This window comes from Arvicola amphibius, chromosome 7 (genome assembly GCF_903992535.2).
Source record: "Arvicola amphibius chromosome 7, mArvAmp1.2, whole genome shotgun sequence".
NCBI classification, from domain to species: Eukaryota; Metazoa; Chordata; class Mammalia; order Rodentia; family Cricetidae; genus Arvicola; species Arvicola amphibius.
In genome coordinates this window covers 111,183,272-111,198,197 of record NC_052053.1, presented here as the reverse complement: position 1 = coordinate 111,198,197, position 14,926 = coordinate 111,183,272, and the positions used below count along the sequence as shown (strand labels likewise).

At 35.4% G+C, this 14,926-nt stretch overlaps 1 protein-coding gene across 1 annotated transcript in view; it reads right to left on the bottom strand.

Annotated features, from left to right (window-relative positions):
* Nucleotides 1-14,926, bottom strand: part of Mdga2 (MAM domain containing glycosylphosphatidylinositol anchor 2) — a 702,900-nt gene that overhangs the window by 65,800 nt on the left and 622,174 nt on the right. The window contains exon 10 of the mRNA XM_038337153.1: nt 3,910-4,058. Within this exon, the coding sequence (XP_038193081.1) occupies nt 3,910-4,058 (149 nt within the window). The remainder of the gene's footprint in view (nt 1-3,909; nt 4,059-14,926) is intronic.

Here is a 14,926-nt window from a genome sequence, read left to right as displayed (position 1 = left end):
ATGATTTGCAGCAGCCGCACTGCCTTGCGCATTAGCTGTGCAGACTGAGCTGATCAAGAATGCTTTAACGGGAGTAAAAGTGGATGAGACAAATGTAAGCCAGCAAAATGGATCTCACAGGGGATAATGAGGTTGAAATAAAAATAAGAAAGTCATGATAGAAAATGTCTGCATAGTAGTTTATTTCAAAAGAAAGGCTGGGAATCACACAGAAGCACGGGTGTATGGCATGCTTAATAAAATACAATACAAAAATGTGAGCTATGGTAAACCCTGGAAAAAAATTATACCATCTTGCCAATTAGTACAGGAACTCTTACAAAGCCTTGCCAGGAGGGCTCTGTGAGAGAGCACTTGAACTATGGCTAAGTGGAGGCCTGGTCCACCGGAAGATATTGTTACGTTCAATTTATTGGACTCAGACTTGGATAAGTTCAGAAACATGCTCAGGGTTATATAACTAAAAATGATGAGGCTAGGCTGTCTAGACTTGGAAGCTAGAGGTGTCTAGAATTCATTATTTTCAAAGTCGTACTAGAGGGAAATTTATATACACATCTCATCTCATGTATGAATGATCTTGGAGAGAAGCAGAATAGAACACTGTTTAATGAACTCGCTGCAAAGGAACAGGGAAGTGCTGAGGAAATGTATGTCCCTGTATGTTCGGTGGTTATAAAAGAGCTGTGATTCAGAAACATATGAGGAAATGTATGTCCCTGTATGTTTGGTGGTTATAACAGAGCTGTGATTCAGAAACAGATCAGTGTGGATTCTGTGGATGCATTCATTTTAGAAAAAGCAAATTTTAAAGGGGGTTAGTGTCATGGGAAAATCAGCCATTCCAGCAAAATCACTGCAGGACAGGCTTTTACCATGAGTATGAAGAAAACAGCCCTAAACCTCTCCCAAACATTTCTACTTTGTCTGAAGATAGGAAAACATTTGTTGGCAATTAGCTTTCCTTTTACCTTTTGTTTATAGGAAAGGATTCTGACTTTCATATATAACAGGAACTTTAGGTAGGTACACAAGTTTTGAAACAACAGAAAGGATAAGAAAAATTGGGCTAATCCCACTGACTTAAGAAGAAAGTCCCCCAGTTGTAATGGGAATTTTCCTGGTTGCTCTAAGAAAGTACAAATGAAGACATCAAAAGCTGAAGATAAACTGACTTTAACATTGGAGAAAGATTTGTGTGGAAAGAGCGAAGACTCGGTGGTTAAGAGCACTGCCTGCTATTCCAGAAGACGTGGGTTAGGGTCTCAGGACACACTTAGTAGCTCATAGCCTTCTATAGCTCCAGTTACAGAGGATCTAACACTCTCTTTTGGCTTCTATGGGCACCAGGAACAGGAGAGGTACACATACACACAGGCAGGCAAAATGCCCACAGATTAAAACAACAACAAGACTCACAAAACAATCGATCTTCGGAATAAATCAGAGAAGGACACCAAAAAACGAATTCTTGCAAATAAGAATTTGTTTTTTGGTGTTCATGTTTCAATGTATACATTTGTATATGAATGCATAACAAGACAATAGTATGAATGACTAAACAATGTGTAAGGAATTAAAATAAAAAGAAAATGAGGTATGAAAACGAGAATGCTCTAAGATGCTCCAAATAATACTTTTAAAATATGAACTCTGCTATGAATATAGAAAGGGTTCAGTGAGATGGTTTAGTGGGTGACGGTACTGGCCTCCAACCTGACAATGTAAGTTTGATCTGCAGCACTCATGTGGCAGGATGAAAGTAGCGACTTTCTGCAAACTGTTCTCTGACCTCCTCATACATTATCCTGTATGAGCATTTCTGTGCTTACACGCCAAATAAATAAATGTAATTGCTTAGAAAGCAGGGCTATAGAAATGGTAACTCTGTCAGCTGGAGGAAAATGGTGTGTTGGTCTGAATGTCTCATGTTTATCAGTACCATTAAGGAAAAGTATACAGCTGTAAGAAGCAGGACATGATTTAGAAATGGAACTGGGAATTTCCAAGTATCCCTGTAAATGTGATGATAATGAAAGCGACAGGTTCTGAATGGTCTGGGGTCAGGTGATCACTGACCTGTGAGAACCCAGATAAGAATGCTGTGGGGATCAAATACCCGCGTGTTTTTATGATTTTCCATTTCAAAGATTAAAAACAATAATGATGAGTCTGTGCTCTAGAATATTACTTTAACTGTGTAAAGGTGTGCTACTTTGTTTATGCTGCATTTATTTAATGATGTAAGGGTGTGTCTTTAAGTATGTAAAGATGTGTTGTATACTGCTTCATCTCCTTAAGGCATCTGATTGGTCTAATAAAAAGCTGAGCAGTCAATAGGCAAAGAGGAATAGGTGGGGCTGGTGGGCAGAGAGAATAAGTAGGAGGATGAATTGAGAATTGAGAGGAAGCACAAAAGAAGGAAGAGGAAACAAGAGAGAGAGGGAACACGACAGAGGCAAGAAGACAGCCAGCTGCTGCCAGGCAGCCAGAAATGAGAAACAGTAAAAGTAAAATATACAGAAGAAAGAAAAATTAAAAAAGCTCTGAGGAAAAATGCAGATAAAGAGAAACAGGTTGATTTTAGTTAAAAGAGCTAACCAAAAAAGAGCTAAGCTAGGTGAAATATTCAAATTTAATAATAAGTCTCTGTGTCATGATTTGGGAGTCAATTGGTGACCCAATAGAAATAGTCTGGTATAAGAATATAAAATGTATAATGAATCTTACCTTGAACCTTACATTACTAGACATTTTCTTATCATTGATGTTAAGAAGATAAAGTAAATAGTTTTATGGTAACAGCTGGACAGGTTGGTAGGATAGGGATTCTGGTTGGTTGAAAGAAATGGCACCCAAAGGGAGTGCATTACTAGGAGGTGTGGCCTTGTTGGAGGAAGTGTGTCACAATGTGGGTGGGCTCTCTTTTCCTCAAGCTTCCCTTAGTGTGGCTTTCAGTTGACTTCCTGTTGCCTGAAAGATGCTGTACTCTCAGCTCCAGCACTATGTCTGCCTGCACACTGCCAGGCTTTCTGTCACGATGATAATGGACTGAACCTCTTGAACTGTGAGTCACCCCATTTAAATGCTTTCTTTGTAAGAGCTGCCATGGTGTCTCTCCACAGCAACAGAAGAAACCCTAGCAAAGACAGGGATTAACTGTTGATCTCCAAGCAAAATTTTGCTTTTATTCTCCTAACTCAGATTTTCATTCTGTGATTTTAGTTAAGGAATTGGGACATGTACTAAAAATCTATATGTGATTCATAGTTTCATTTCAAAATAATTTGCCACATAGAAACATCCACATAGAAAAGTCTCTAACATGAAACAAGTTGGAGATCTAGATATAATTTCAAAACTGTCAGGTATATCAACAAGCATTGAGTTTACAGTTTGTATAAAGAACATATAAACCATTTCATACATCTTCAGGTAAATTAGAATAATTTACTTTATTACTTTGCAATTTTCTAAATTATTTATAATCTTCACACCTAATAACTTTTAAAACCTTTTGTATATTGGTTGACACTTCAAGTAAAAATATATATGGCATATAGCCTTTTAGGACAAAGGGCAATGAATTCATACAATCCAATATACACCAGAACATCCTAAATTCCTTTTGTGGTATTGTGTAATATAATTTCTCAAAGACATCTAGCGATATAGCTGTTCTATAGGCTCTTAGGGAATTATTTCAATAGGTTTATGCGATGATAAAAATGCATAGATTAATTTAAAAGATTAGTAATTAATTCTGAGTAGTTTCTGTAAAGCAATATTGTGATAAAATAAAATAAATTTTGTAATCCATTCAAAATATGAATAAAAATTATAGCAACAAAGTCTCAACAAGAGATTACAAGAAAACAAAAAAATCAAAACAGATACTAAATTTCTTACCTGCCGAATACCCAACCGGTATGCAACTATTCGATCCACCGCATCAGGATTCATTTGTGTCCACTGTAGACTGTAGGAATATACTCGGTGTCGGTTCTGCCACACAGGGTTGTAGGTGTCGTAATAGAACTCTGGGGCATAGGCCTTCCCTAAAACAGAAAGTGACTCAATGTGACTGCGGACGCATCAGACCTTCAACAAACTCACCGATCTCTTAGTCTCATTACATTGTGCCTGTCATAAGGAACTCTCCTACATGAAACCTCATATTGTTAAAGTAAAATCCATTTCCTGATTGGTTTTGAAAATAGAAACATGAAAGGTTGACTTGAGTAGCAGTATAAGAAAAGGAGAATCAAGGGCAAAGCCCAGGTTATCGGCTAAGCAACTCTTAGAATAACATTTCTACCAGCTGAAACAGAGAGCTATTGAAAGATTGAATTTTTGGAGATATGTTCAGGAAGAATAAGGTTTTTTTTTTAACAATTTGAGTGATAAATTGGATATTCCAAGTATATAGCAGGATTTAACTAGGCTGGAATGGGGAGCAGGAAGAATTGGTGCTATGGTCTTGCTAGCTTAAGGCGTACTCAGAAACTAGAGTGCTGAGAATGAGGGCCTTACCGAAGAGATTTCAGAGACTGCGAAAAGATGATTAAGTTCTGAGAACTGATACAAGGAAGGCTAAAAGGAATGAGAAGAGCCATCAAACTTGAGAGAGAAAGAAAATTTAAAAGACAAAGTATCATCAAAGGAGCATGGTGGGAGATGTATTATCAACTCCCTTGTTATGGGGGGGGGAGACTGATAAAAAAAACCTTCTGTTTTTTCTTCTTGTGGTCAGTAGGTCTAAAAGTTAAGACTTAAAGTTCTGAAACTTGGAAGAATTGATATGGAGTAATTTTATAAAGCTCACTAACTTCCAACAAATAAAACTGGAAGCATTAAACAAAATACGCATTACCCAGAACAACTCTCAGTGCTGACATATGAAAGAAAAGAATATGTTCTCTAGCAAGTAAAATGAGAGAAGGTGCATTAAATATCTGGATTCTGGTAATGTGTTCCAAAGTCTTAGCATCAATAGTGTGTGCAGGTTCTTTTTAATTGTCCCGTGACATCTAGAATTACTTTTTTCTTGGTGTCGGCCTTGGCTTTCAATTCATAGACACATCTTGAACATCTGACCCTACAATTCAATGAGAACAAATTTCAGTGTTTTAATCTGCTCAATTTATGATGATTACGGTATCAATAAACTGATGCTAGTTTGTGACCAATTAACTAAAAGTAAAAACACTCTATGAATGAACTGAATTTGTAATAATTTTCTTGGAGCAGTATGTCAGGAGATTTTTGAGATGAACTGAATAGCTCATATGACAGATGAGGGGATGCTGAGCTAGAGCAGACATATCGATGGCAGGTGAAAATGATATAGACAAATAATTAACACAGGAAGATCTTCCATTCAAAATTAAAAATAGAGCTTGATAATACTTCCCTTTTAATTTATACAATCTAATAATTACAGAGGAGACATAAATAGTATAATAAATAATATTTGTTAGAAACAAATTCTGCAATTGTTATAGATGTTCTATAGTTTTTAAAAACACATGTGAAACGTTTTCTCTGATGGTCTATATTTATTCTCTTTCATTTGTAAGAGAAATGACACATTGCCATGGCAGGCATGCAGTTCTGAGCTCTGACACCCAAACATGACATCTGCTGGCTGAACGGAGAATGAATTCCCAACATTTCTTTTCTATTTGCAGAGCATGTGCTTTCTTCTAGTTCTTGTGAGAAGGCAAAGATTTCCTCTTACTTTTTTTATATTCGAGTTTTATTTTTATGCATGCTCCAGTTTGAAATTTTTAGATTAGCTGACCTAGATCTATATCCACTATTTAAATTTGGAAATCATTTTTTTAGAAACACTATGCATGTCAATATATAGATCTTAGGTTTTACAACATTCTTAAAATACACAGGTAGAAGTAATTGTAGTACTCAGAGTTTTGCACACAATTTATATAACAAAATGAACAGTATATTTGCAAAAAAAATATTTTTAAATGATAGCACAGTTTTTTTTCAAATACAATTTCAAGCATAAAGATACATATAAATATACTGAAGTAATCGTTTGCATTTAAAGCATTAAAATGCTTTAGGTTATGTGAACTGACTTAAAGTGCTGAGTAGCATTGCCTATGTATGTAGAAACAAAAGGGAAAGGGAGTGATAGTGGTCAAGGTAAATACATGGTCTGAAAAGTCAATATTTCAGAAAAGAAGCCGTAGGCAGATAAACAAATCTGTAAATTTACCTTAGCAAAGGAGAGGATTACAGAATATGTTTGAATATGTATGAGAGATATCAGATAAATTTTATTTGTTGAGGAATCATCAAATAACTTATATAGGTCCATTTGCTTTATATTCCAAAATATTGAAAAGTGAAACTCCCACCAGTATAAACCACGATCAATTGTAGACATGATACAGACAGTTAAAACACTAACTGCTTTCACATTTGTAGCCAAGAATGTTGGATTATATTACAGCAAATGTTATTGCATAAGTATGATGCTTAAGCTTGCAAACAAACAAATAAAAATTATTTAGGAGTCAAAGAACACAGATGTTAAAAAGAAGACAATGAATAACAATCTGTGACAAGAGACGTGTTGGCTTTTATACTCATTTGAGTTGCATATTAAGCCCAGAAAGAGATGACACTACTGTTTAAATGATGTCACCACATCTGAGAAGGTCAACAGAAGCTAGAACGTCAGCCATGTTTTTTTAGAACATGCTATGTTCTAAAAAAGAGATTGCCACTCTCCATTAAGGAGTAAAAATATTGCTATGAATAAAAAAATATCATCTGCTACTGATACTGTACACAGGACAGCCAAGGTCTCACTGGCTGGGACATACATGCTGTCAACGTGAAAGACAGAACTCTCCAAATACAAATCCTCCTGTCTTGTTCAAATGACTATGATTTCAAAATCCACCAAAACAAACACACAAACATGCATCCCACTATGTGTGGCCAGGAAGGTCAAGGAAGGGAGGCTAATACTGCAGCAGTATTAGCTATTCAATAATAGAAACAGGCCAGGCGGTGGTGGCGCACGCCTTTAATCCCAGCACTCGGGAGGCAGGGGCAGGCAGATCTCTGAGTTCGAGGCCAGCCTGGTCTACAAGAGCTAGTTCCAGGACAGGCTCTAGAAACTACAGGGAAACCCTGTCTCGAAAACCCCAAAAAAATATTAGAAACATGAAATAAAAATGATACAAAATATATTAAAAACTGGTGAATCTGTATATTAGAGAATGAAAGGGAGGTACTGTTGGCCAGCTGTGAAATAATAATTAACATTTCTGTTGATGCCAATGTTATTCTTTATGCTGAGTGAGCAAGAGGAGGATAATATTTCTAAATGTACGAGAGTCTTTTATGGAGGTGAGATGCAGTTCTCATCTTCTTTACCAGACTATACACTGTAAGGACACTGTGTCATCAATACCCAGTTTGGTACCTGAAACAACTCCTATGCTTAAAGAGGAAATAATAGCCCAGGGCTGAACTGTGAAGAACCATGTTTGATGAAATTAGTTGCTGAACATTTACTTTATATTTCAGCTATTCTGAAAACATCCACACAGTTTCCACATGTTTGAGGGGGGGGGACTTTATTATATGCCTCAATTTTTATTTTTCCAGGTACTCCATTATAACAATTATCTGAATGAGAAATGAGATAATTATTAGAATGAAAGCAATGACACCATTTAAAATGCAAACCAACGATAGTAAATCTAAAATTTCTCAAATGGGTATTGATTAATATAACAAGATGTTATTAAAATCCAAGACAAAAAGCACTAACACTGATATTACCCTGATTAAGAATAAACCTTAGAATAATAGGAGCTGTTGGCCTCTGCCTGTGTTTTTTCACTAGGGCCTGAGTATTCATAAAATGATTGTGAATCAGAGTCCCCATATAATTATATAATGAGGAAAGTAGTGACAGACCCACCAGAGAATGCCAAGAGTATATACAATAAAACATATGCACTGGGTGGAGGTGGCACATGTCTTTAATCCCAGCACTCAGGAGGTAAAGGTAGGCCTTTGTGAGTTTGAGGCCAGTCTGGCATACAGAGTGAGTTCCAGGACAGTCAGGGTGTTACAAAGATAAACCCTGTCTCAGAAAATTAACCAACCAACCAAATAAAACAAACAAATAAAAAACCCAACAACAACAAAGAACAAAACAAAACAAAAAGCCTACATGCATCTCTTAGTTCTCTACCAAAAAGAAGAAGAAAGAAAAAAATACCTGTTTAAGTTAGAATTACATCATCTTCAAGTTAGGTTCCAAATTTGCATTAAACAAATAGAGAATCTATCTTAAGTTACAGGAGAATATAGTGAATAGTTATGATATCAAAAAAAATTTGATCTGGATCACTGTCCAGCTGCTTTCTACACCAGGCTCCAGTACCTCTGGGTATGGTTGCTCACATCTGATTTTGTTTGCCTACCTGGACATGAAGGCTAAAATCTAGACTCTGTCACTATTATCATCAAGTATGTCCTAGAATAGGAGCTCCATTTATACAGAAAAGGTGCACCCCTCCTCCATGTCCTTAATTTATATATAGAAACTAGCGAATTACCTGCAATAATGCTAGAGCCACTAATGGAAAAAGGCAATCTGCCCACTTACTCTGCCCTCTGTAAGTAAGAAACACAAATTATTATTGTGTCCCTGGGACTCCTTGTCCCTGTCATTGTATCATTTTTTGAAAGCGTTATCAACTTGGGAGGTTTTAATGAGATAGAGTGACTGACCGAATCTGTCAAATGAGTGCTATTCATATACTATTAAACATTTAACTCAGGAATAACGAATATATAATAAGCAACCAATAAATGCATTCAGACTTCTCCAAAACTATTTCTTAAAACTGACTGGTAACAAAATACCTGAAAGCCTTGCATTTATCTGAAGGACCATGATTTGGGGTGTGCGCACTCACGTGAGGTAACAGATGGATATACTGGCCTAGACAATCTCAGACTGAGAGAACTGAATGTTCAGGGTATGAGCATTAACTTCTTTGCAAGGGCTGCTGCTGCACACATGGGTGGTTTTTCTGTCTCTGAGTATGAACGCAACAAAGGCCAGGCAGGCAGGGAATGAGAAGTGTGTTCCTAAGAATTACAGAGAAGTCCTGAAGCAATACTGTTTGTCTTCTAGGAACATTTGTTTTCTGCAAAACATGTAACTTGAATTACTAGAGTCGACTTCACTACAACTCCCAAGAATAATTACAACATCTGTGAACATGATTCCCAGAACAGGATGAAGAAAGGGCTTCAAATTAAGAGTTCTTTTCCCTTTGCTAAGGAGTTCTCTGGTTTGGCTCTGACTTTGAAATGGTTGTTTGGCCAAAGTTAGATCCCAGGGCTTATAGAAATTGTTGCCTTGATGACATCTTAAAATTAAGACAAAGCTTATTAGAATAACAGACACATATACATGAACACATGTACGCCCTACACACATGCACAAAAATGCACACAATTTCTTCAGTGGAAAATGAACACACATCACGTTCTGAACTATGACACAAGACTCTCTCTCTGAATTGCTTTATGTCCAATTTCTCGCATGCCCTGAAAACATGGTCTATAGTGTTCTCATCCATTAAACATCTGTCAGCATGATGGACAGGTGCCAGGTGATTAAGCAGATGTGAGGTCACTGATCTAAAGAGTCCTTTGATTCTTTCGATTATTGGTTTTATTACTGCTCTATATCTATGTCTGCTGGTTGGCTTTTGTCATATTGGCACAAAGAAGGGCTGTCTGGAACGTGGGAATATCAATAAAGGAATTGCATCCATCAAACTGGTGTATAGGCATGTTTCTGGGGCATTTTCTTAATCAGTGTGTGACGTGACGAGGCCCAGTCCATTCGGGACAGTGCCACTCCTGGGCAGGTGGACCTTGGTTATATAAGAGAGTAAGCTTAGCAGTCAGTGGAAGCAAGCCAGTAAACGCCATTCCTCCAAGGTTCTGCTTCAGTTCCTGCCTTGACTTCCTACTCTGACATCCTTGGTCATAGGCTATAACCTGAGATTCTAAGATGAAATAAACCGTTTCCTCTCAGTGTTGCTTTCTTGGCATGGTGTTTATCATAGCAACTGAAAGTGAATTTAGACACCATGTGAAAATCATTCTAGGTATATTCGTTTTCTCCAAAACGAACAACTTAAATTCATAGAGTCAATTTCACTACAACTCCAAAGAATTACTACATCTGTGAATATGATTTTCAGGACAGGATAAAGGAAGAACTTCAAATTAAGAGGCTTTATTTCTTCCTAAAAGTCCCGGGGTATAGCCCATCGCTGAGGGAAGTGAGTGTAGGTGAATATCATCCTTGTACTTGGTAGTGTTTTATTGAGGTACTTAATGCTAAACTGGTTCTTAAGAAAAAAGAAAGGACATTTCTCTCTCTCTCTCTCTCTCTCTCTCTCTCTCTCTCTCTCTCACAATCAAACACACACATACACACTGCATTTTAAAAGTCAATGCTGTTTTCTTCTTTGACACCAATGAATATATGTTCTTTTCTCATAGGAAACTGAGATTTCAGACTGCTTATTCTGCATACATTATATCTCACGCAGACTCCAAAATAGAAAAGGAAGCTGTGAGAAAAAGCTTGGAATCCCTGACCCTCGTTAGTTTTGCTGATACCTGTTTGCCCTTTATCTGAACAGCAATGACATTGTCCACTTAGAAAATGGTAAGCACATATAATCTGATCCATATCTTTTTCATTTAAATTTTATATGTCTTTTGATACTGATTTATTAGGTCATTCTGTCTTTTGAAACAAGGCATATAACTGAGGAAAAATTAATAGCAGTTATCTTGAGGAAGGAAAATACCACAAAGAATGAAACACTTAAAGTTTCTAAAAAGTAGTTTGATACAGGTTCAGAGGGAAAATGGATGCAGCATATTAGACAAATTATTTTTGCATCATTTGTAAGCAAAATATAGATTTCAATATACCTTATTATTGTAGATATTTTGAAGCATTTTCTATGTTCAAGGCAATTAAGTTGGTGAATAGCATACTATCCAGGTACTCAGTAGTGCTTCACTGAGCTATAACACACTTTGTTACTACAGTGTTGGGGATTAAATTCAGGACCTCGTGGAAGCTACCCTAGCTCTTTGCCATAGAGTTATAGCCTTAATCTCCCATTTGCACACATTTTAAGGGCAAATTTTCGTGAGTTTGGAAAAAAATATGTATTATTTCATAATTTGTACTTTAAGTAAGACATAGAACCTACACCTTTGAAATCACTTTTAAGAATCTGAGTCTTAGAGAAACAAGAATTATTTTCTTCTGTTTTTAAAGATTAGTGTTATCTGTTAAAATATTCATATACTTATGAGTATAAATTTTCTTTTCAATAGCCATACTGCTTTGAACACCAATAATACTGTTGTAGGTGTCACTAGCTCTTTGAGTCTCTCTGACTAAATAAAATGCATTTTACGAATGTATCAAAAGTTGTTTCACCTGGCAATAGAGATTTGTTTTCTCAAAATTTGATGCTATTACGGGTAATACTGCCCAGACTTTGAGCAGACATACACTTTCACTAGTGTTCTATAATCAACTAGGGTACTTGCTAAGTCAATTGATAAGGGCGCATGATGCTTTATATTTCTTAATCTCATTTTGCATTATCACCAGAAGTATGTGATAGAATCAGTTATTTGATGTGTTCAACATTTGATATTGCCAGCCATTTAAACTTTAGTAAATATAATTGATGTGTGCTTGTAGTATGACTTCAATGTGGTATAAAGTTTTTTCTATGATACACAATAATAGTGATGACTTTTTCATATAGATATTGACCAATTATATACTAGACTGAAATGTCTACTCAAGGTTTTGTCAATTTGAAGTTATTTATTTTCTTATTGAGTTATAAGAATTCTTTATACACTTGGAATATTAGGTTATTTGTTCCTTGTTTTTTCATTTCTTAATATTTTGGACCAACAGAGGCCTGCACTTTTATTAAAGTCTATTTTTTTAAATAACTGGATCTTTTGGTTTTGAAAAGTCTTTATATTTGCAAATTTGTTTTGATTTCCTCTTACAGAATATTGCAGTTTTTACTTATAATTAAATCTGTAGTCGGTTTTATTCTTGCATGTAAGTTATTGTTTTAGGATTTTTAATATAGATATCCAGTAGTTCCAGCACAATATATCTAAAGGAATAGCTCTGTATGTGTGTGTGTGGGTGTGTGTACGCGCCACAGGTTAATGTAAGGATAGTCTTCTCCTTTGTTTTCCAACTTACTTTTTGAGGCAAGTCTCTCCTTGACCCTACAGTTCACTGTTTGGACTGGACTGGGTGGCCAGTGAGCTCCTAGGAGTGCTGTGGTTACAGATCCCACACCACCACACTGTCATTTCTAAATGGGTTTGGGGATCCAAAATTAGGTCCTGATACTTACTCATCAAGCATTTACATACTGAACTACCTCCGCTGCCTCCAAGAAAACTATTGCTCTCCAGTAGATTGTGCTGGTGTTTTTAACTTGTCAACTAATCTAGGTATGTAACCCTAAGAGTCTATTTCTGTACTCTGAATTCTATCTCATTGATGCATTTATTTATCATTATTCAAAACTGCATTACTTTGATTAAATTGACTTTACAGAAGGCATTCAAGTGAGATAGTATAACTTGTTTATCTTTTCCTTCATATATCCAAATATAATATAAAGTCTAGAATAAATGTTTGATATCCTACTAAACAAAACAATGGCAGTTTTATTAGGATTGCTTGAACCATAGAGAAGTTTGGAAAAAAATCTACATCAAAGTAATATCTATTCTTTCCATCCATGAATGTAAATAAAGAATAATGTAGAATACTTTTATTTAACTTCTTTTTAAAAATATTTTGGAATTCTCGTTTTGTGTGTTACATACCTTTTACTAAATTCATTTTCATTTGGATGTCATTAGAAGTAGATTTTTACACTGAAAATTCAAAATAGTCATTACACCCATATCTGTGTATTCATAGGTTGAATATGTAGACTTAAGGAGCCTTGGCCTAAAAATATATAAGAAAAATTGTGTTTGTACTGAACATATATAGAATTCTTTTTTGGTCACTATTTCTTAAAGAATACTGCTAGCAGATATTACATATCATATACATTGAATTAGATATTGCACTAGGTATCGTAAGTAACTAGTTATTGAAGTGTACAATTGGACATCTAGAGATTTTATGCAAATACTGTCATTCTGAATGAAGAATTTGAATGTTCAGAGACTTTGGTATCTGTGGGGCCATGGAAATTAATCCCCTACAAATGCTAAGGGATACCCTTTACAGAAATAATCACTGATTTTACACAATCTTATATTATGCCATTATTAAATTATGTAATTAATTTATATTTATTTTACTACATATTCCATAGGCTTTCTATAAAAACATGACCATGAAAAATGTAATTTTACTTCCTTCTCTCCAAGTCATATGCTTTTCATTCACTTTTCTGATACTTAAGTTTCAAGGACCTCCAGCATAGCATTGGTATCTAGGAAGACTAATTTTTTATTCCTTCCAATCTTAGAAGTAGTTTAATTAATACATCATCCACTTCATTGAGCATTCCATGTAGATGTTACAGTGCTCTATAAATATGAGCCAATTGAAGATGCTTAATGGAGTAGTTCATATTTGTAAAACAATTGACAATTTTATATCTACACGTTATACCAATTTTTGATACATGAATATTAAACTAGTCAACTATAATTATATGGTAGCCTATCTAAGTACAGTTTTTAGTTTATGAATTTTAAGTTCTATTGTTATGTGTACATTTATGTAGAATCCTTTTCAAATTATTAAATAAGACTTAACTGTTCTTATTCACTACCTTAAAATTTACTTTTAAAATAATTATACAGAATACAGACATGTCATCTCTCTCAAGTTTTCCCATTTTGCCAATTATACATCCCTCATACTTAGCCCATATCTTTGCTTTTAAGGTATGACTCTGGCATATCACAGTATATGTATTGTAATTCATTTTTTTTCAAAGAACTCAATCTACCAGCTTTTGACAGTTAACTAGAATGCTAATTTCACTCACACTTAATGAAATTATTAAAATACTTGAATTTGTCTGTCATCTTGTTCCTTCACAGTTCTTTTCTTCTTTTGTCCTACTCCTGAACACTTTTGAATAACTCCAAATATATTCAATCTTTTTATATACTATTTATAAACTTCCTAGGAATCCTTTTGTGGCTTAAATTATGCTGTTTTAATCTGTCAGTTCTGGTTATAATTCATATTATAACACTCCACTGAGGTCTATATTAATTCCACTTCTCAAATATTATCTAATTTTAGTTTTAGCATTGCTCTCAATATGGACTCACAATTACTTATTATAACTTACTGTTGAGTCAGGGTTTTACTCGTTTTAGCCTGGAAAGGAAATGGGCCATCCTGAAAACTACAAGCTTCCCACAACGCTACAGGGGGAAAGGATACAAAGGTAAACATGGAGTGTAACAGTTAAAACAGCAAAGGCAGCAACACTGATGATAAAAGACAAAGATGCTTGAAGCTGGCTATGAGATCGAAGACTCATGCTGGTAAGAGAAAAGCAGGCCCTAAGAAGCAAGATGGGCAGGATGGAAACACATTGTAGGCACTATTGCTTTTTACATATTTATGATTTTTAATACATAGCTTCTAATGCAACTAATTGCAATATACTAAATTGTAAATAAGTATGGCCTTTGATAAGTCTGTCTCTACCCCCATACTGTCTCTACCCCCAAACTAACTGTCTCTGTCCCAAACTAACTGTCTCTACACCCAACTACCTGATTCCACCCC